This window comes from Rattus norvegicus, chromosome 12 (genome assembly GCF_036323735.1).
Source record: "Rattus norvegicus strain BN/NHsdMcwi chromosome 12, GRCr8, whole genome shotgun sequence".
In the NCBI taxonomy this organism is placed as follows: Eukaryota; Metazoa; Chordata; class Mammalia; order Rodentia; family Muridae; genus Rattus; species Rattus norvegicus.
In genome coordinates this window covers 38,235,842-38,258,049 of record NC_086030.1, presented here as the reverse complement: position 1 = coordinate 38,258,049, position 22,208 = coordinate 38,235,842, and the positions used below count along the sequence as shown (strand labels likewise).

At 54.6% G+C, this 22,208-nt stretch overlaps 2 protein-coding genes across 10 annotated transcripts in view; one reads left to right on the top strand and one right to left on the bottom strand.

Annotated features, from left to right (window-relative positions):
- The window catches only part of Hip1r (huntingtin interacting protein 1 related), a 28,672-nt gene extending 21,707 nt beyond the window's left edge, over positions 1-6,965 (top strand). For 2 of the 9 annotated variants that reach the window (XM_063271699.1, XM_063271703.1), the window contains exons 12-31: positions 41-105; positions 294-366; positions 456-639; positions 726-814; positions 885-1,001; positions 1,080-1,181; positions 1,435-1,629; positions 2,415-2,562; positions 2,682-2,768; positions 3,095-3,223; positions 3,407-3,543; positions 3,787-3,897; positions 4,023-4,081; positions 4,300-4,330; positions 4,412-4,474; positions 4,690-4,790; positions 4,903-5,008; positions 5,123-5,246; positions 5,340-5,401; positions 5,494-6,965. In XM_063271699.1, coding sequence (XP_063127769.1) covers positions 41-105; positions 294-366; positions 456-639; positions 726-814; positions 885-1,001; positions 1,080-1,181; positions 1,435-1,629; positions 2,415-2,562; positions 2,682-2,768; positions 3,095-3,223; positions 3,407-3,543; positions 3,787-3,897; positions 4,023-4,081; positions 4,300-4,330; positions 4,412-4,474; positions 4,690-4,790; positions 4,903-5,008; positions 5,123-5,246; positions 5,340-5,401; positions 5,494-5,862 — 2,352 coding nt within the window. In that variant the 3' untranslated portion in view covers positions 5,863-6,965. The remainder of the gene's footprint in view (positions 1-40; positions 106-293; positions 367-455; positions 640-725; positions 815-884; positions 1,002-1,079; positions 1,182-1,434; positions 1,630-2,414; positions 2,563-2,681; positions 2,769-3,094; positions 3,224-3,406; positions 3,544-3,786; positions 3,898-4,022; positions 4,082-4,299; positions 4,331-4,411; positions 4,475-4,689; positions 4,791-4,902; positions 5,009-5,122; positions 5,247-5,339; positions 5,402-5,493) is intronic. The other 7 variants (XM_008769267.4, XM_008769266.4, NM_031234.1 and 4 more) reach the window with 7 other exon arrangements.
- A 1,149-nt stretch (positions 6,966-8,114) lies between these two features.
- Positions 8,115-22,208, bottom strand: part of Vps37b (VPS37B subunit of ESCRT-I) — a 28,963-nt gene continuing 14,869 nt past the window's right edge. Inside the window, exons 2-4 of the mRNA NM_001105928.1 lie at positions 14,215-14,386; positions 11,090-11,172; positions 8,115-10,227 (exon numbers count right to left, since the gene is read on the bottom strand). Of these exons, the coding sequence (NP_001099398.1) occupies positions 9,736-10,227; positions 11,090-11,172; positions 14,215-14,386 (747 nt within the window). The 3' untranslated portion in view covers positions 8,115-9,735. The remainder of the gene's footprint in view (positions 10,228-11,089; positions 11,173-14,214; positions 14,387-22,208) is intronic.

The window sequence follows — 22,208 nt, the reverse complement described above, 5'->3', positions numbered from 1 at the left end:
GGTGCCCGGGTCACAGGTCCATGTTCTCTGCTATGGTCAGCAGGTGGTGGCTGACCTCTTTGATCAGACCTTTGGACCCCCCAATGGCTCCATGAAGGATGACAGGTGAGTCCCCAGGGGCCAGCTGGGATGGGGAGGCTAGAAAAAGCCTTGTGCCTGGAAAGGCCACAGTAGGAACTTAAGAGAAATGAAACACCCCACTCCTGAGCGGCTACTAGTGACATCTGAGATCTGAGTTGGGCAGTCTGGAACCTTCTGGTTGATGAACTTGAGCCCAGGACCTCTGTCTCCAGGGACCTCCAGATTGAGAACTTGAAGAGAGAGGTGGAGACCCTCCGTGCTGAGCTGGAGAAGATTAAGATGGAGGTGAGGGGTGTGGCCACGGGGGGCCCCAGGCGGCGGTCCCCACGCAGCCAGCGGGGCCGGGGACCCACGCTCCCTTCCCTGCCCTGCAGGCCCAGCGGTACATCTCGCAGCTGAAGGGCCAGGTGAACAGCCTGGAGGCAGAGCTGGAGGAGCAGCGGAAGCAGAAGCAGAAGGCCCTGGTGGACAACGAGCAGCTGCGCCACGAGCTGGCCCAGCTGAAAGCCCTGCAGCTGGAAGGCGCGCGCAACCAGGGCCTGCGAGAGGAGGCGGAGAGTGTGTACCGCGGGTGGCGCCTGGCGAAGGGTGAGGGGCAGAGCCTACCCTGCCTGCCCACTCCACTCAGCCTCGCCTCTCTGCAGGGAAGGCCAGTGCCACTGAGGCACGCTACAGCAAGCTGAAGGAGAAGCACAATGAACTCATTAACACGCATGCCGAGCTGCTCAGGAAGGTGGGTGCCCAGCCTCAGGAAGGGCGGTGTGGGCCGGGACCAGAGTCAGAACCCGTGCCCTGCCTTCTAGAATGCAGACACAGCCAAGCAGCTGACGGTGACACAGCAGAGCCAGGAGGAGGTGGCACGGGTAAAGGAGCAGCTGGCCTTCCAGATGGAGCAAGTGAAGCGGGAGTCTGAGATGAAGGTGTGCTCAGTGCGCGCCCCGCCCCCGCACACGCACCTCCCTGCCCCGCTGCCCTACTGACACGCAGCCCTGTCCTAGATGGAGGAGCAGAGTGACCAGCTGGAGAAGCTCAAGAGGGAGCTGGTGGCCAAGGCAGGAGAGCTGGCCCATGCCCAGGAGGCCCTGAGCCGCACGGAACAGGTGCCTGCTAGCCAGGGGCTCCCCAGTGGTGCTGGGGTCAGGCTGGGACAAGCCAGGTCCCCTGGCCTGTGGGTTGGGCCATACTTATGTGGCCGTGGGTCCTCAAGGAGGCCAGGTGGAGGCCTGACCCTCAGGAAGCTCTCGTGTCTTGGGAGGCAGTGATAATAAGACACCGCCCTGCGTGGTAGGCTGTAACTTAGGGAGTAAGGCCAGGTAGGTTCGTCATGGCTGTTGACATGTTTCACGTTCACAGAGTGGGTCAGAGCTGAGCTCACGGCTAGATACACTGAACGCAGAGAAGGAAGCACTGAGCGGAGCCATTCGGCAGCGTGAGGCAGAGCTGCTGGCTGCCCAGAGCCTGGTGCGGGAGAAGGAAGAGGCTCTTAGCCAAGAGCAGCAGCGCAGCGCCCAGGAGAAGGGCGAGCTACAGGGGCGGCTGGCAGAAAAGGTACGAGGCCTCCACCTTGCCGTCCTCCTTGTGGGGAACTCACCCTTTTGGTATGGGCGAGTCAGCATTCACCCTGCGCGCTCAGGACCTGGCGCCCTTACTGCCGAGACAGACTCGGCTCTCCGAAAGAAGCCCCAGGCTTCCTCCCGACCAGGCCTCCAAGTTCTCATTACTGTCTTCTCACTGTGACCAGTTGTATGGGTTCAAGGCTCCAGGTTTGCCCCAAATTCAGGGTAGTCCTCCTGCCTCAGCCTTCTGAGTGCTGGGTGTGTTCTGTCACCCAGGGCTGTTGATTGCGATTCTGATTTGCATTTTCTAGTCGCCTAATGATACTGAATATCCTTTTACTTTTAAAGTTGTATTTATTGTGTTCGGGGGCGGGGGAATACATATGGGGATCGAAGGTCAACCTGCAATAGTTCTTTCCTTCCACCTGGGTCCCAGGGATTGAACTCAGGTTGTCAGGTTTGGTGGAAGGCACCCTTACCCTCTGAGCCATCTTGGCAGCCCATAGAACATCTTTCTGTGTGCTCAGTGGCCTTGGGATAAGTCTGTCGAGGTCCTGGGCTGTTTCTCACTCTGTTTGCCCTGTCCTGTGTCCCCACCTCCCTACATGAGTCCTCCAAGTCCTAGGAGGTAGGGAGATGGTCTAGAAATCTCCACCCCAGTTGGATCAGGGATCCTTCCACAGGGGGTCAGCGGGTTGGGGGCAGTCACTGTCAACTGTCAGTCCTCGGAGGGAAGCCCTGGGCCTTGGGGGTCTGAAGGTCCCACCTCCCCATCAGGAGTCTCAGGAGCAGGGGCTCCAGCAGAAGCTGCTGGATGAACAGTTTGCAGTGCTGCGAGGTGCAGCCGCCGAGGCGGAGGCCATCCTGCAGGACGCAGTGAGCAAGCTGGATGACCCCCTGCACCTCCGTTGCACCAGCTCCCCAGGTCTGTGCTGCGGGCACCTCCCCCTCTGTGCAGATGGCTGCTCACCTGCCAGTGACATCACCACCCGCCACCCGGGCCCTAGAAGCCCTGGCTGAGGTGCTTGTCCTCTCTGCTTGCAGACTACTTAGTGAGCCGGGCTCAGGCAGCCCTGGACAGCGTGAGTGGCCTGGAGAAGGGCCACACCCAGTACCTGGCTTCCTCTGAGGGTGAGTACGGCTGGGGGTGGTGTGAATCTGCCGTTTCTGTGGGGTCACTGCAGCTAGAGGCACCTGGTGTGGGGTTCCCGAGGAGACAGGCACCGTGCTGCTCCTTAGAGCCTTGTGCCTGTTACCTGGCTGACATTAGTGATCTGCAGAAGTGGAGGACAGGGGGTCTGGAGTCACCCTGACTCTGCTTGGTGGCCGCCTAGCCTTTTCAGCACCCCCCTGTTTTCATATGCTGGGGTGCTGGAGCCTTAGCCCAGACTCACTGAGAAAATGGTACACTCGTCTTGGTGTTCCCCACACAAATACCCCATCGCTCCCACCCGCAGCCTTGGCCTTTGTCCCTGCAGATGCTTCCGCCCTGGTAGCAGCACTGACCCGCTTCTCCCATCTGGCCGCGGACACCATTGTCAACGGTGGCGCCACCTCGCACCTGGCCCCCACTGACCCCGCTGACCGTAAGTAGATCATGGTGACAGGGTGTGGCCTTTTCATCTTGTCTCACACAGTGAGGGTCTTCACAGTGTTCAGGGGAAAGGAGGGCCTTCCTTTGGGCAAGTCCTGGGCCAGGACATGTGGGGACCTTATCCAGGACTCTTAAGCAAAGGTTCCCCTCATAGACCTTCCCTTTACCCCAACAGGCCTGATCGACACGTGCAGGGAGTGTGGAGCCCGGGCTCTGGAGCTCATGGGACAGCTGCAGGACCAGACAAAGCTACCGAGGGCCCAGCCCAGCCTGATGCGGGCCCCTCTGCAGGGCATTCTTCAGTTGGGCCAGGTGAGGTGTGCGGCCAAGGCACTGAGCTGGGCTGAAGGGGTGCTAACTTATCTGTCCTTTCCACGAGGGAGGTAAGCAGGTGCGTGTGCTCACGGGTGTGTGTGCGCGCGCTCACAAGCTGCAGCTTCAGTGAGTAAGGCTGAACCTGCACACACCACCCTTGCCACCCTGGTCGTCTGCCTCCTGCCCATCTTTCCCTGGGCCCTGATGAAGTTGAATCTACATGTCTGACTCTTGTTTCAGGACCTGAAGCCTAAGAGCCTGGACGTCCGGCAAGAGGAGCTAGGGGCCATGGTTGACAAGGAGATGGCAGCCACCTCTGCAGCCATTGAGGACGCTGTGCGGAGGATCGAGGTGATGGCTGAGTGTCAGGACTCTCCCAATTCCTGCGGGAACTGAGGGGGCTAGAGCTGCATTTGAGCAGGGACAGATAGGATGTTCTTGGACTCTGCGGGCTCATTCTCTGTCACTGTGTACAGGACATGATGAACCAGGCCCGCCACGAGAGCTCAGGGGTGAAACTAGAGGTGAACGAGAGGTAAGTACAGCTTCCGTCCCCAAAGCCCCAGCATGAAGCGGCTTCCCTGGACCCATGAGATCCCACCTGCCTGACTGTTGAGCAGTCCAGAAAGGGGCAGGACAAGAAATTGCACACCCCCTGCCCTGCCCTGCCCTGCCCTGGTGTGGCCAAGCCTGCATTATGTCATAAGGCTACACTTCAGAGCTGTCTTCTCTCTCCTCTCTGCCTCTCCCTAGGATCCTCAACTCCTGCACAGATCTGATGAAGGTGAGTGCAGTGGGTGAGTGACTCCGAGCGGGTTTTGTGCCAGGACCACCCTGAAAGTCACACTCATCTTGGTCTTGGCAGGCCATCCGGCTCCTGGTGATGACGTCCACCAGCCTGCAGAAGGAGATTGTGGAGAGCGGCAGGGTAAGCTGTGGTCTGGCAGCCTTCATGGCTGGGTCAGAGAAATAAACTCTGATCCCCTGACTCCTTTGTGCATGACATCCCCCAAACACAGTCTGTTGCCACAGCTAAAAGCCCCCACATCTCAGGGAGGTCTCAGGGAGGTCTCGGGTGTGCCTCTGGACGATCCAAAATGTCCTTGATTGGACCATCCTGTCTTGTTCTCCCACTACCACTAGGGGGCAGCAACACAGCAGGAATTTTATGCCAAGAATTCACGGTGGACTGAAGGCCTCATCTCTGCCTCGAAGGCAGTGGGCTGGGGAGCCACACAGCTGGTGTATGTCAACCCGGGTTTGGGTGGGATGGGCAAGGTGTTAAGGTTGGGTGTGGGGCTTGCCATACTGTTCATGATACAGAAACCCAGACTCTAGATTGGCCTGATCCCTCAGGGAGTCAGCTGACAAGGTTGTGCTTCACATGGGCAAATATGAGGAACTCATCGTCTGCTCACACGAGATTGCAGCCAGCACTGCCCAGCTGGTGGCAGCCTCGAAGGTGAGGCTTTGCTGACCTCTAACCACCCCAGGTTTGACGTGTGCCAGGCCTGGGCTCGGGGCCCTTACCTGCTGCCTACAGCCAACCAACCCATGCCCTCTCTGCTCCCTGCAGGTAAAAGCCAACAAGAACAGTCCCCACCTGAGCCGCCTGCAGGAGTGTTCCCGCACTGTCAACGAGAGGGCTGCCAATGTGGTGGCCTCCACCAAGTCTGGCCAGGAGCAGATCGAGGACAGAGGCGAGCTCTCGGGTATTGAAAGGGGCTTCCCAGAGCTGGTGGGAGGGGTGTCTCAGCTACTCACTTCTCCCCCCCCCCCCCCCCCGACCACAGACACCATGGATTTCTCTGGCCTGTCTCTCATCAAGCTGAAGAAGCAGGAGATGGAGACACAGGTGCGCCCCTCGCCCCTCACACCCACTGCTGCCAGGGTCTGATCTCCGGGGAAGATCTCAGGGCAGCGCTGAGTTGGGTTTGTGGCCCACAGGTGCGAGTCTTGGAGCTGGAGAAGACGCTAGAGGCAGAGCGCGTACGGCTCGGGGAGCTTCGGAAGCAGCACTATGTACTGGCGGGGGGCATGGGGACACCTGGCGAAGAAGAACCCAGCAGACCCAGCCCAGCTCCCCGAAGTGGGGCCACTAAGAAGCCACCTCTTGCCCAGAAACCCAGCATAGCCCCCAGGCCGGACAACCAGGTACCAGGCATTGGTGCTGGGTTAGGGAGGAGTTTGCCAGCAGTGGAGTGGGGGCTACACTCACTCAGTGGTACATATGCTTCTATCTCCTCTACTGAGCCCCTCATCTTTGATCCCTGCAGCTCGACAAGAAGGATGGTGTCTACCCAGCTCAACTTGTGAACTACTAGGCCCCCTAAGGTGTTCAGCAGTTTGGCTGGGGGCTATGCCTGGGCTTCATGTGGCTGTCTGGCAGCGGTCAAGGGGCCTCTGAAAGGCCTCCAACTCCTGCACCTGGAGCCCAAAGCAGTGTCCCTAAGGCCCCAGCCTTCACCTGCCCAAGGGGCCTGGTCTCTGTGGGACAGTTCACGTGGATGTGACTCTATTTATCTCTAGTAGGAACTGCCCAGAGCAGCTGGGACCCAGCAGGCCTGAGCCACAAATCTGCAGCGGACATCTGAGATGGCTTGAACGCTGCGAGTTCTTTCTTTCCTTGTAAGTTTAGTCAGCACACTGGGAAAAGGCCACAAGCCAGGGCCTCCTTGCCTCTGGACTCAAAAGTCTGAGACCACAAGTGAACAACAGAAAGAGGGTCCCTGCTGGCTATCGGGGATAAGGGGATGACCTGTGACCCCTGAGCCAGGGAGAGCAGGTAGGCTGGCTGGGGTCATCATCTGGGGGCCTGGTGCTAGGGCACCCATGCTGGGAGCCCCAGGAGAGCAGGCTTTGTGTGGGTGCCATGGCTGTGGGCAACCCCTGCTCAGGTGCTGTCTCTAGCCTTGAAGACCTGGAAGCCGCCCTCACCCTTGCTGTTTCCATCCTTCTGGCTACTAGTGTGGCAGTCCACTGCCCACCTCGATGGCCGATTCAGCCCTCCTAAAGCTGGGGCCTTCCAGCCAGTTAGAAGCTAGGAAAAAAGCAGATGTCACAGCCCATGTTTCTGGAGGCTCAGGAATTCCTGCTGCAGAGGCCCAGGCTCGGAGGCCCAGGCTCGGAGGCCTGGCCTGGCCTGGCCTGCCCTGCTCCTGACACTTTGAATAAATTTGTGTTTCTAGAGCCCGAGGGGGAGTTGTTGGGGGTGGGGATATCTAGGCCACCAATAAAGCCAGCAGCTGGTCTGGGACAAGTGCCCAGCTTCCTCCAGCTGCCTGCCCTGAGCCCTGGGTGGCTACCAACCATGGGGCAAGGTCCGGGCGTCGGGAGGGAGCCAACTCCTTTGCCCTGGGCCTAGTATTCCTGTTGAGTCCTGTTGGCAATAAACCCTGACTGTTGTTACCAGTGCCCTAGTGAGGGCCTCCGCCAGGCTTGTCATTTCTCCAGAGGTGCACACACGGGTCTGGCCCTGTGTAACTGTCTGCAGTTGACACTGGGACCTGAGGACTGCTTGCTAGAGCAGCTGGCAGCTGGCACCAGTCTTTCCATAGTTTGCTATAGACCATCCTTACTCAAGGCTTCCCTAATCGAGCCCTCGCTATTCCAGCCTGGAACCCCTGTGATCTCCCTAGGGTCTCACCGGGAGTTAACACCAGTCGCCACACCTGAGAGCATGTGTTACAGTTAAGTCCAGACTTGTAGTGTCTGAGCTGGTGGGTGAGGTAGGACCTTGACCTGCATGTCACGCACTCCGTGTTCTAGAGAGCACTGCTCAACTCCTCATCCCTACTCGGCATTTGTATGACACGAGATGGTGTGTGCTCTCGGGAGAGTCAAGGCCCACTGTCAAGCCTGCCTTCTCCAGATAGAGCCAGCTCACCAGGGAGGCTGGGCAAATGCTTTGCAGATTGATCTCCAGTCAGCTGCCGGGTCTGAATCCTGTTTTACAGAACTTCAGAGCACTTCTTAGTGTTTATATTTACAAACCTGGCCCACCCTAGGCAGTGATCCAAGGTCTCATGTGACCTAGCATCCTGAGGACTTAAACCTAGAACTGAGACTAGTCACTTCAAGTATCCCACAGCAAGTCAGTCCTACCCCATCCTTCACCTCGCTTCCCTGGTTCCACTCAGAAGTAAAAAGGGCCCAAGTGGGAGAAAATGATTGGGTAGGTCTGCGTTCATAACGACTCCTAATTCAGCCATTCAGCCGGGAAGTCCCAGGGGCTGGTCCTGACCAGAGTCCATTTCTTAATAAAGCTTGCTTTAAACCACCAAGCAAGTCCTCCCAGGAGGGAGGGGCTGTAAGCTAGCAACTGCAGTGAAAGACGATCAGATCCTTTCCAAGGTGGTTTCCCAGGACAAGCCTCCCTCTTCCTCATAGCATCTTCCCTATCAGAGGCCGGCCAGCTTGCACAGGACCAGTCTTGCATCAAGGCCCTTGTGCAGCTCAGCAACGATCGGGAGAGCACAGGTCACAGGGACAGCAGGCACAGTTACCGGTGATCATGACATTCCCAGGTAAAGCAGTGGCACGATCAGAGAAGAGAAATGCAACAAACTGAAATTAATAATTCTCAATTTATTAAGAGGTCTACACCTTTACAGCCACGGTGCCAGCTCTGGCCCGGCAAGGTCAGCCTGGCAGCCCCTTTCCTACATCCACCTGGAGCTCCCATGTGGCTGCAGCCCAGGACTGGGCAGTGGGCGTTCCTGGTGGCAGCTGGTGGCAGAGGTATTGAGGTGGCACATACAGCTTTGTCTCTACAGAATAGTTCCAGTAGGGTACAGAGTCCAAATCCGTGATGAGGAATATAGGATGACTTGGGGACAAAGGCTGATGGTCCTGCCGGTGGCCCAGCTGGGACAGGCTCTAACCAGCGCTGCCTTGACTGTTGCCCTGGGCTGCAGCCAGCTGGCAGGGTGGAGGGGGTTCTGAGTTCTACCAACAGTCGCGCAGCCCTCTTCGCAGAACAGGTGTGGGACTGCCCCTCCCCGGCTGGGCCTTGGGAACTCTGCACATGGGGCACCTGCAGATGAGGTCCCAGAGAGGACGGAGCTGCTGCCGCCAATCCTGTGGGGTGGGCCTTCCCCAAACCCATTCCGTGCCTTGGCCGACACCTGCAGCACAGCCAGCTGCCTAAGTCATCCTGGTTGGAGGAGGAGGGACCCTTTCTGACCTGTCACAAAGTGATGTGGCCTGTTAGGCCCCGCCTAACGGCTCTGTAGGGCAGCTGTGGCTGGCACGCTGCAGGCATCTGAGCCCTGGCACCAGGTGAAGCTAAGGCACAGCACGGCCACGGACGGATGTGACCACGCACTGCTCGCCTGACAGGAAGCGGCACTCAATAAATCTGCATTTTTAACCAACTCAAAACAGTCTATCTGCATTTTTAAAAAAGTTTCCCTGAATGGTCTTGAGAGTGTCAAAAAAGTTTTCTTTTGAAATATAAAACAGGAAAATTACAAGTGTAGTAAAAACACTGAGTATTTTTTTCACAGAAACCGTCATGCGGCTTGACGGTGTGAGGGGAGGGCTGAGGGCTGTACTGTGCAACACACTGGCCTCACCCCCAGGGCCACAGCTCTCCTGGCCTCTGCACACAGCAGCCAAGTGCAAATTCTGCCTGTGACTTGGAACCATGAAAGCATCCAGCTTGGCGGGAACACGAGGTCACTGTGATGCCCTGCCCTGCACAGATTCAATGAACAGCATAGCTGCCCAGCATGGCCTGGGCACCGGCACACGCTCCGGCTGGCCGCTGTAGACCAGCCTTTACTAGTGCCACAGCAGCTGGTGGGCCAAGACTTGAAAATAAAACAGACATAATTAATCATGCTTATTAAATAAAGCTGCAACAGGAGGGCCATGATTCTAAATTGGAGGGGGGAGGTTTATCTTTCCAAATGCACGAGTCCATCAACAACACTAGACACTCAGAAATCACACCCAGAACACAGACCGATGTGATGCTGACTGGCCTGGTACAAACAGAGCTCCCTTGGTGCACAAAACCGGCTCTCTATTACTTACTTACCACGGACCTACAGTTCTAAAGTCAGACGGACACACTGGCCCAGGGCATCCAAGCCCTTGGCCCAGAAGCTGAACCTCACAGCCTGTGTGTGCAGAGCTCGGCACGGCAGGCAGAGGATGTCTTGAAGGAAGAGTAGGCCCCTGAGCTCACTGCAGGATGAAGCCTGGCTGGTGAGGAGCCATCCGTGGAGGGGGTCTCTGGGGCAGGGCTGGTGGGTACGGTGACACCAACTGTGTGGAGAATCCTTGCTGAGAGGGGAGGCCCACTCTGGGAGGCAGAGGTGGGCACTGTAATCCTGGGTACGCAGAAGCCTGTCCTGAGCCCATGGCAGCAGTGAACGGGGTGGCTACGTGTCCTGCAGGCACCGGGGGTGGAGGTGGGGGGATGCGCCGAGGCACAACAGAAGGGAGCCCAGTGGCCTCCAGAGGTGGGTAGGGAAGGGCGGTGGCAGGTGATGGCTCGGGCACCCGGGGTGGAAGTGGGACCCCGGCTTGTGGGAGTCTCTGTCCCTTCAGCACCAGCTCCTGGAGCTTCTCCACTTTGACACGTCGTATGTGTGCCAGCTTCCGCTTGCTCTGGTAGACATCAATAAAGGCATCTAGAGGAAGCTCTCCATCCAGAAACTTCTCTGCCATGTTCTACAAGAGGTAGGGGAAACCAGGTTATAAGGCAGGCCAACTGTTGGGAAGAAGGCTCCCTTCACAGTCCAGGCAAAGGGAAAGACGCTCTCGGCCCCCTCTAGTACCCCTTCTCCTGGGAACACTTCTTGGTGCCTGTCTGCTGCCACAGGCTCAGAGCTGCTGACCTGTGTGCCTGGGCCTGGGTGATGCTGTCAGGAGCCATCACTAAGCAGAGCCACAGGAAGACAAGGCAGGTGGTCCCACTGCTGGCTCTACTCTGCAGAACCATGACAGACAGATGACGGGCCTGGCAAGGTCTTGCCTTATGACAGTCCGCGCAGCCAGCTTGCTCCCGAGAGATGGCCACTGCCCTGGCTCTGCCCTCTAGTTTCCACCTGGCTGCAACCTGACCAATGACTCACCCTGGACAGAGTACGCAGCTAAGAACCCTCCTTGTGGCTATCAGCACCCGCCAACTAACGGGTTAGTCAGACAGGCACAGCCAGACCTGGCAATTTGCTAAGGCATACGGTTGACCCTGATTCATTTCCTCCCCTCACAAGGCTCCAGCCCTGTATTCAGCCAACCACGGGTGGAAGCTGCTTCATGACCACAGCAGATGCCTCAGACACTAGCACCCAGGGGTGTGGCATTAGTTCAGAGCAGCATGTACACCCAGGCCAGCGCAGAACCGCTGGACCCCCACCTAGCGTGTTCCCTAGCCAGGGGCCAAGGTGCCCACTTGCATCCAGACCCATGTGTCTTGGCAGTAGCACCAGGGGGCTGTGGAGTTGTGGGGCCCCATGTCCTGGAGGACAAGGACTGAACAGTGACTTAAGAGTCCAGACATTTTGGAGACCACGGAGCTGTCTAGCCTTACCTCAGTGTCTTCCTCAATCTTGGCCCCTTCTGCTTGAAGAAGCGCTAACAGCGTCTCCAAGGAAGCGCTGTTAGATTGTTTATCTGGAAAAAGTAAAAATACGACGGCATGAGGTGGTTTGTCCTACCAGATGCCTTCCAGTCTTCTTGTTGGAGAAAGTTTCCAGCAAGAAGGGCAACAGGGACGGGCTTACCAGGAAAGTAAAGCTTTACACAGAGGAACAGAAGGGGCAAGTTATAGGAGGCAGAGCACACCAGCACCCCACAGAGCTGGCCGCTTCCCCTTTGTGGCCCCAACACTGCAATCACGCAGCTTTTCCCAGCACTCAGGGCAGAGCGGGGCTTCACACGTGCATGGTGGGTGGTCTGCAGCGGAGTTCTGTCCACAACCTGCTGCCCCGTTCTTACATTGTACATGATCTCACGGAATGGCCGGGTGGCCTGAACCTTGCAACCCACCTCCTGTGGCTGCACCTGCAGGCCTGCCACCATTCAACGGGGCATTTCCTACTTTTTCTCTCAACCACTTCCCCTTATCACGCCCTAGTTTTTGAGTGATAACTTAATCTAGCACACACACCTGAAGCCTTAGGGTCTTAGAGGGGCTAGAGAGAAAGCTCAGAGGTTAAGAGCACTTCCTGCCCTTCCAGAGGACCTGGTTTCAGTTCCTAGCATAGACACTTACGTAACAGCAAATAAACAAAACACCATGTGAATAAAACTCCAGTCACATCCCACCAGGTCAGGCTGGATAAGACATTCCCAGAGGCTCCATCTTGCCCACTCCCCTTCAAGGCTGGCCTTTACAGCATGGGTGACACTGCCTGGCTCTCCCTGCCAGCCTCTTTCCCTCAGTATCTCTCTCCCCGCTGTGGTGGTACAGATGGATCTGAGATTTCTTTTTAAAGCTGCTATTCCGCCCCAGTCGCACTCTGCAGATGGATACTTAGATTATTCTTCAACTTAACCATTGTAACACGGGGTTGGGGATTTGGCTCAGTGGTAGAGCGCTTGCCTAGCAAACGCAAGGCCCTGGGTTCGATCCCCAGCTCCAAAAAAAAAACAAAAAAACAAAAAAACAAACCAAACCATTGTAACACAAACAAACCAAACAATGTTTGCATTCATCTTCTCCTTGACACCGAGTCTCCTCAGGTACATGCCCCGGTGTCCCTAAGTCACTGGATGTACCCTGTGCATTACAGGACCTGGCCAAGAAGCTCCTCCAAGGTGGTGTCCAAGTCTTTCTCGTTTTTCTTACAATCTGGGTGGGTGTCAGCAACTGTGCTGATGTTACAGGGACTAAGAAGACTGGAGCAAACAGTAGCTTTAAACCTCCCAGGAGAAGGCGCTTTGGGGTTTTTTTTGTTTTTTCTTTTTTAGTTTTTGGGACAGGGTCTCTCTACGGAACTATGGCTGGCCTGGAATTCACTCTGTAGACCAGGCTGGCCTAGAAAACAAGAGATTCGCAGGCTGCCTGGTGAGGGCTGGGATTAAAGGTGTGTGCCACCACACCAGGTGTTCTGATGTGTGTGTGTTCCTGTGAGTAAGTTCCGGTGCCAGCAGGGGACACCAGATCCAGCCGGTTGTAGGCTGCTTGTGTGGGAGCTGAAAACAAAACCTGGGGCTTCTAGGGGAGCAGCAGGTACTCTACTCCGAGCCATCCCCCAGTCCAGACAGTGTGTCCTTTTCTGGTTGTTTTTTTGAGACGGGGTCTTTCTTGTAGCCCTGGTTGTCCTGCCCCTCTATGTAGACCAGGTTGGTCTCGAACTCATGAAGATCTACTACCTGCCAAGCACAGGGCGCCAGCACACTTGACTCCCACTCGTTTTTATTTTATTTATGTACATTGGTATTTTGCTTGCGTGGATGTCTGCGTGAGGGTTGTGAGCTGCCGTGTGGGGGCTGGGAACTGATCTTGATTCTCCAGAAGACCTGATGGTGCCCTTAATCACTGACCCATCTCTCCAGGCCCACAGGTCGGTTGGTCTGTCAGTTTATGTGTCTGTGTGTCTGTCTGCTTCTTAATCTAAATGTTCCATCAACACCCTCAACTCTGGGCGTGCTGCTTTATACCTGCAATCCCAGCACTCAGGAGGCAGAGACAGGAAGGTCATCTGTAGCTATAAACTAAGTTCAAGCCCGACCAGGGTTGACACACACACTAACACACACACACCTCACACTAACAGTCCCCCACACCACACAAACACACACACAGACACACACTAACACACACACACCACACTAACACACACAAACACACACATACCACACATACCCCCCACACCACACTAACACACACACACACACATACACACACACACCAACACAGAGACACCCCCCACACTAACACACACACACACACCACACATACCCCCCACATCACACTAACACACACACACACTTAACACACACACACAGCACACCACACACTCTCCCAACACACTCACAATGCACTACACACACCCCCAAACCCCACATACACTTTCACAGATATACCACACACATCATACACACTTACCCATGTCACACGTTTCTACCCCCCCACATAGACTACACACACCATAGTCACACACATACAACACACATTCATTCACCCACACCTCCCCCCCCACACACAAAAGATAGTCCTTCTATCTTTTAGAAAGACGAGGTGAGCCGTGACAGTTCTGCACAATGTTCTAGTGATAAGGCCCTTCCACCCCTCACATCGACAGCAGACGCACACTGCAGTGTCAGCTGACTATCCTCGTTCAGAAGATTTCTTCTGTGCTACCTGAAGCAGATGGAGTCTTGGATTTAGAAAGTGGTTTCTTCCCTAAACCAGCAGTGTGACCCATACACACACCATAGCTTGTCATGGCAGTCACTATTGTGACCTGAAAGGTTTTCCTATCATTTTCCTGGTAGGGCATCCCTGAACTATGCATGCTTACCTCAACTCTTTTCAGTTAAGACAGGGCTTCTCTGTATACCCCTGGCTGTCCTGGACTATGTAGACTACACTGGCCTCGTATTAAGAGATCCATCTGCCTCTGCCTCCCCAGTATTGGGAGTAAAGGCTTTCTCCACTCAGCCTCCCTTCAAATGCTTTAATCTCAAAGATCACCCAAAAAAAGTTACCTAGTTTGGTCTTCTTTATCTGATAGGCCTCAAAGAGAACCTGGAGTTCCTGGTATTTTTGGGTCAGGCGCGCCTTCTGAGCATCCAGTTGGGGCTGGTACAAAAGGTTTCCCTCTGCCAGGCTCCGGTTGCTAGCCAGTGTCATCTCTTTGTTATGCTGAACAGTCTGCGTCTGCAAGAAACACACAGGCTGGTGAGACCCCGGCTGGTGTGTTGGTTCCCAGGCAAGTTCTGCATGGGGGAACGCAGAAGGCCATGCCCCTCCCTGGTCTCCCAGCTGGCCTACACGCTGGGCAGACAGGCTAAGCAGAGACTCCTGCTCCTCCCCTTCTTGTGAGCACTCCCCCATTCACAAAGGATGAGGCCCAATTCCCTCCCGATGGTGACACACGGGGCTTTGGCTTCCATGGATGCACTGGGACTTGAGTTCTGCACAGCTGCAAACATCTGTGAACGCACAGGGCTGGACTGCTCAGAGTGAGCTCTGTCGCTGCAGAGGAAATCGCAGCCCCGCTTATCAGAGGGTGCTCGTGCTCTGTTGTCGGCAGGATGCCAGTGTGCGCTCCATGGTCAGCCTCAGATCAAAAGAGCCCAGCAGGGGCTCAGAGAGTGAGTTATGTTTACAGTGACCGCTTCTCCCATCCTTTCTCACGCCCACTAGCTCTCCCGCATGGTGCCATTAGCAAAGCTGACCCAAAGGCAGAGGGGCTGGCTGTGGCGGACAATGGTTCCACTCGAGAGGCAAGGCTATCTGACAGGTATTGAAGGCTGACGGTGTGGACCTTCGAGGGGGAGGTCGTGAATGGGACAAAGCTTGGCCACGTGTGTTCAAAGAGAAAAACCAGAACATTTGCCTTCTGGTTCCCTATTTCCCCACTCGTGACAACTTCCCCTACATGGCCGGCCCACCATTACCTCCATCTCTGGGTTGTAAGTTCAACCCTCCCCCAAGGCGGCAGACTACACCTCTTCCAGTGGCTCTTTGACCCTGCCCAGCCATCCATTTTCCCTTTAATATTTTTCTGCTGCCCCACCCAGGCTATTTTTTGCTATGACTTCCTTCCTCTGTATTCTGTATATAGTCCTCTGCTCCCCCACCTCCCACCATGCCCTAGATGGTGCTCCCAGCATCCACACACATGGGACGCACACAGCAGAGACCAGGGGAACCCCCAGAGTAAAAGAAAAGCCCTGGATATTGGAAACCCCACCACGCCAGAGGCATTTGTTTAGCAGATACACAAGGCCCTAAAGACCACACTCAGCCGAAACCAACCATCGGGGACCTCAGTCACAAAGCCACTTAAACCCCCGGCTCAACACTGTAAAACAAGAGCCAGACACATGTCCACGGCTGGTGGCGCGGAGATGCTTTCATTTCTCTCCACGGCTGGTGGCGCGGAGACACTTTCATTTCTCTCTGCTGCTTAAGCAAGTGGGGAGGCCGGATGAACTCTAAGGGGGATCCTGGGAGGCAGGTAGGGCTCTGAGGCCCGTCTGCTCCAGAGCTGCCCTGAACTCTTTGTGAGCTTCGTGGACCAATGGCCTAATGGCTGCACGAGTCTTTCCTGCCATTGTTAAGCCTCTGGCAGGTCTTAGGAAACTAAACATGGAGAGATCATTTGACCCAGGAACTGTACTTGTGAGCATTCTTCCAGAGAAACAAGATCTGCTCTGCACACATGCCACCCCCTGCACTTAAATTTCCTCTGGATTTGTTCAAAATCATCTAAAACTTGAAGCGACCCGTGTATCCTTCACAAGAACAGTACAGCTATGACGAATCCATACCATGGAATTAAACGGGAGAGCATGATTCACACAGCAAGCAACTTGAATAAACCCCAGAGAATCACGGGGTGTGAGAAAGGCCAACCCCGAGGGTCCACATATCCGATTCCCCGCATGCAGTCGTCTCAGGTATCAAGATGGAGAGAACGAGGTTTGGGTTGGGGCCGGGAGGGGCTGTGAATGGACATCTAATTGGGGGTGGAGCCTCTGTTCTACATCCTGTCGGGATCAGGGATCAGTCTGTGCCTTGCTGGAATGTAGTGTTAGGACTTCCCCGGATCCCGCCACTGGCGGGGAGATGAAAGGGCACGGGCGTCGTGTCTATGCCTAACGTGGTTCCATGCTTGATCAGGACAAACTAACTGCTGTGCCTTACAAGTGGCGGGGCCGTGATCAAGGCCAAGGTCAGGACCAGGACCTGGCTCCTGCTGCTCCTCACCGTCCATCTTGTTTCCAGACAGATCCTCCCTGTGTAGGCCAGGCTGGCCACAAACTCACAATCCATCCGCCTCAACTTTCCAAGTACTGAGGTTAAAGCATCATGAACCACCACATTCAGGCTTGTAAACGTCAATACTGGAACTGTATATCTTGTTCCATACCACTGACCGAGAGCCAGTCTTCCAGGCCTAAGGTAGGCAGAGAGAACTCACAGGTACAGGAACGCTCAAGTGGAGCCCTGTCCTCCACTCTCTGTAGGGCCACACTTGCCCCGTCCCCACTAGCTACTGTGGAGCTGGACCACCTCACACTCTTACTCTGAGCCAGCACCCCCCCCCCCGCGCCCTAGCTAGGCTCACAGCCACCCACCGCCATTGCTCTCCACTCTCGACAGTGAGAAATGTCTCTTCTTGCTCACCGTCCGGCAAATCCCATCAAAACCCAAGCAGCTATTGGACTGTGCTCGGCACAACAGGCCCTAGCACACAGGGACCACTCGGTGAAATCTGTTCCACCAACGCACACCCTCCCCCTCAGAGAACAAACCAGAAACCATCTAAGACCGATTCTCAACCAAAGAACAGGGCTGGGGCTCCAGGGTGCTTGTCGATCACACACAAGGCTCTGGGCTTCACCTACATCAGACGACAATGCAGAGGGTAACAAAATATGGACTAAGGGGGAAGTGTGCTGTTATCAAGGAACACAGGGTATTATGCTGCAGAATTCTGTGCACTCACTGGGCTCTCGAAGAATGTCACTTGAGTCTAAGCCTATCTGAGGGCATGTGGGGTCACACTCTGCGGGTAGTTTCCAAAGCAGAATGTCCCCAGGCGTTCTTAGTAGAAGCAACACAGTAGCCCCATGGTCCTGAGGTGGGCATGGGAAAGGTGACATTCAAGCACTTGTCTCACCACTGTTAAAGGCAGCCTCACAGCAGCTGCGGCTACCCGTCAGCTAGCCTTCAGAATGCAGCCCACCAGAATACAGCGGCTACCCGTCAGCTAGCCTTCAGAATGCAGCCCATCAGAATACAGCTGCTAGCCGTCAGAATGCTCTTTAAAGGGGGTGCTGAAAAAAAGCCCGGTGCCTGTGGGCTGGGGCACAGCTTAGTAGCAGAGCACCTCCCTAGCATGCATGAGGTTCTGGGCACCCCTCCCTCCCCAAATCCAGACCAACCAGCTACTAGCCAACTGTCTGGAGGTGGCCCAGGCAAGGACTTTTCCCACAAACTCTCAGGAGATTCCAGCATGCAGCTAAACTGAGACACACCACTTTAGCTTCTCTATAAAATGCAATACAAAAATATCTTGTTCCCATGGGGTACAGTCAGGACCACTTGCCCTACATAGCACAAAGTCCTGGAAGAAAACACAGGGACGCCTGTGCTAAGAACCAGGGATGGGACTCATAAAGCCAAAGCCACCCACCAATAAAAAAAAACAAGCAAACTCCCGATGATGACAGCCGGGCTGTTAAACTGGTAATGTTTTTTATATACCCTTTGGGCCAGCAGAGGTTTTTTATAGGAACAAATGACAAGTCCTAAATGGCCACCCAGAGAACACCCCCAACCTCCAGGAGGACAATGGCAGCAAGGACAAGGGTCGGGAATGCCTCAGGCTGACAGGCCTTCTGTTCTTAGCTTCTGTAACTTAGGCAGGGAAGGGGACAGAGGAAGCTTGGCAGGGTCACTGGCCCAGCAGAGGATCTGAGAATGCAGAGGGAAGTTCACTTTAGCAAACGTCAGGCTTGAAAGGAATCCAAACGTCCACATCCTTGTCCCTGGGACAGGCGAGGGCACACGTGAGAACTGAGCGGTGGCCAGACCCTGGATCTTTTCTCACGGTCCATCTTTTTTTTTAAACCATAGAGCAATCTTTTCAGGAAATAATTTCTCTGTGGTGAAGAGTCATTTCTGTAAACGCTCTGGGTTTCACTTCAGCTTCCTTTCCCTATTACGAAGACAGAGCAGTGCGTGACACATTTATCAGGCCCCATTTGCATGGCTATTCCTGTGAGTCTAATGAAGGCTGACTAGGACATCTGCCCAGAGTTAGTTAACATGGCCACCCTGAACTGGTGGGATCAGCTCACTTTCAAACTTTCTTCTTTCAGCTTCCGCTTGATTTTTTTTAAAATCACTCGATTCATTTTAACAGTCATATAATTCTATAGAGAAAAAAGTTATTTCCTTATGCTAAAACCCACACCTCTCTGATGTTAATACAAACATCACCCTGGGTGAACACCCTGGGAAAATAAAATACCTCTCTTTAAAAATGGGGGTGGGAGTAGGGGCTGGAGAGGACCTGAGTTCAGATCCCCAGTGCCCATGTAAAAGGCAGATGTAGTCACATGACTTTAACTCCAGTGCTGGGGTGAGAGGCAGGCAGACCCCGGGGCTCGCTAGCCCACCACGCCAGCTGATGGGTGAGCTCTGCATTCAGAGAGACCTTGTCTCAAAGATAAGGTGGAGATGGAGAATGGAAGACACCCGGCGTTGGCCTCTGACCTCCATCAGTGCTCACCCCACAAGCCTGTTTGAAATGGGGCAGAGATGAGGAGACCTGCTCGCCAGTAAACCCAGCAAGGAAGGGAACAGACGTAAGCTCCCTCTGCCCGGGCAACATTTCGAGACGGGGACTCCCTGCCCTGCAGGCTAGGGTCAGGTCAAAGGCTTGGACTTCCAGTGGACACCATCCAAACCACCTACTTCTCCAACGCGAAATTCTGACCCAAGCTGGCCAGAGTCTGGCTCCCTTGTCTGTAATTATAAGGCTGTCTTCTAAATGCAGGCAGGTCTGTCTTTTGCATAGAAGACTACGACTTCTGGCAGTCCCTGGCTCTTCTTTACCCAAGAGATGCTCCTAACTACAGGAGGAAATCTGAACAAATGAACAGAGATATTGTCTGTCTGTCTGTCTGTCTGTCTGTCCCTCCCTCTCTCCTGTCCTTCCAGATAAGGTTTCTCTGTGTAGTCCTGGAACTCACTCTGTAGACCAGACTGCCCTGGAACTCAGATCCGCCTGCCTCTGCCTCCGGAGTCCTGGGATTAAAGGCCCGTGCCACCATGGCCCAGCTGGAGATTCTCAACAGTACTGGTAGCCTATATCACATGACGTGACTCCAGTGAGTACTGGGATCCGGCTGAGTCACCTGAAGGGTACAGCCTGGTTACCTCACCGTTCTCTGCAGGCCTGACATATGTACTAGGTGAACAATCTTGCTTTATCTAACAAGTAAACATGTTACTGGGCAATAAGAAGTCCTCTACGTGGCATATATGATACTTGTCACCAGATTTGTTCATGTGACTCCTAGGTCCCCACTGTCCGGTCCACGCCTCTACCAAGTGTGGCAATGGCTCTGAGCTGCCTTTATCTGAACAGCCCCGCCCCACACCTGCTCAGAGTTCTCGGCCACCTCTTGTACTGACATAATCCCCAGGTTGGAGGAGTGTGGCCACAAGGGAGCTGGCCACAGCTAGAAGTGAAAGAGGGGCCACAGCAGGCCATGCTGGACTCCCAGCTCCTGGAGTGTCACACACACATTCTGAGGCCACTGTACTGTGGTGAGCTGCTACAGCAGCCACAGCCCGCTAGCACAGTGCCAGCATCTCCCACTGTCCTTGAGGTCCACCCTCGCTCCTGCTCTGTTCCTTGAAGCCAACTGACTGAACGATGCCGAGGACCTCTCTTCCTTTTCTCGTCCTATGACTCAACAATGTGGACCAAAGGTGGAAGAAGGTAAAATGGAGTAGTCCCCCCCACAGGGAGTCAGAGCAGTCAACTAGGCCCTCTCCGCCATGCTGTCCTCTCTCTCTCATCTGTCACCAGAGAGGAATCCCTCCATCCAGTGAGCCCGTTTGGCCAGAAGCCTGCAGATAACCTCTGCAGCTTTCCTAAGCAGTGGGGCCATCTCTCGCCCTTCTGATGAGGACACTCAGCCTCTTAAGGCCGGGTGCCGTACACCTTGCGTGATCCCAGCACTCCAGATACAGGCGGAGAGCTGCAAGTTCGAGACCAGCCAGAACTACAGAGCTAGACCCAGTCTCAGAGCAATGAAGCTTAGTGAAATCTCAGACCTGCAGTCCGCGCCGCAGCCCGGCACCAGGCGCGCACACCGCACTCCTCGGCCACAGCCTGTGCTCACTGTTCAGCTCCTTGGGACCGCAGAGTATTTAATTGTCTAAAGTAGTTTTGGCAGCACTGTGGACTGACGCTCTGGTCCACCACCCAGCAGGTGGTGACTGCCTGCCATCCAGGTTTGCCACAGCACTGAGCACAGCACTAAATAAAGGGAAAAGGATAAGACTGTGACAATGGTTGATGAGATGCCTCAGACAGGAGGTGGCTTGGTGAACACCCTGCGGCTATATTCAACTCTCCCCACTTATCAGGCTCAACGCACAAGGCTCAACAATGAGTTATCAGACAGCCCTGAAGCCACTGTAATTCACCCATTCATTAAAAAAAATAAATAAATAAATAAAGGAAGAAGAAGCTTTCTGGGGTCCCTGCCCTAGACAAAGAACTAGGCAAATAAAGACTGTTAGGGGAGAAAGAAACTGCCCCCCACCGGAGGCAATCCTTACTGGTTGTCTAACACAAAATAGTCAGCCACGAAACCTACACATGCAAAACAGACCTGCATACAGATATGTGTTTGCAACAGTAACCAAAGAAAAAGATCAACTTGAGGAGAGGGGAGCACGGGAAGGATTGGAGGTGGCCCGGGGAGGGGCTGGAGGGAGAAAAAGGAAGAGAAAACGTGTAATTCTATTTTAATTAAAAGCATAATTTTTAAAATTTTATTTATTTATTTCATGTATGTGAGTACACTGTCGCTGTCTTCAGACACACCAGAAGAGGGCATCAGATCCCATTACAGATGGTTGTGAGCCACCATGTGGTTGCTGGGAATTGAACTCAGGACCTCTGGAAGAGCAGTCAGTGCTCTTAACCACTGAGCCATCTCTCCAGCCCTAAAATTGTATTTTTAAAAAACCACAAGCGATTTCTCATCCTGGTCAGTCACAACATGCTCTGACACAGTAACCGGTCACTCATTCATTAGTTCAGTCCTCCATTCCCACAGGAAGTACACCTAAGAGCCCGACAATGACCTGGAAGCAGCCCAGACCTCCAGCATCTCAGGGTCAAGATCATCTCTGTGCATAAGGTTCTGCAGGTTGGGCACTGCCCTAGCAGTGCCATGCGTTGTCACTAGCGGTGTGGCCTGCACACACACAGCACAGTGTCTGAGAGAATGCCTTGGAAGAGGGAGGAGAAATCAAGCTGATGTGACCATAAAGACTTAGGGAGCTGCTGGAGCGACTAAACACTTCACTGCGGCCCCCATCTTCCCACCCCAGTATGTGCTGGCATCTGGTTGGGTTCTCTGCCCCGCTGTAACAATGAGCGCTGGAGGTTTTTCCTGAGCGTCTGCTCCGTGGCTCTGCTAAGGAACGAATGGAAACAACAGTTCACCACCATATACTTCCAACGGCCACCTAGAATCCACTCCCACTGTGTCTGTCTGTTGTTTTTCCCACTCACAAGGTAGCCACACGTAGCCCTGTCCCAGGTTCTTGTCAACATTTTAAACACCCTTTCTTCATGTAAAGAGGGCTGGCATTGAACAGAGCCTTGCCCTTGCTGGAGGCCATCACCCGAGTCACCCTGAAACCTTTACTCTTAAAGTATTTAAAAGCGACATATCCTATCATTCAGTCCTAAAAACTTGGTGGGCGAACCCCG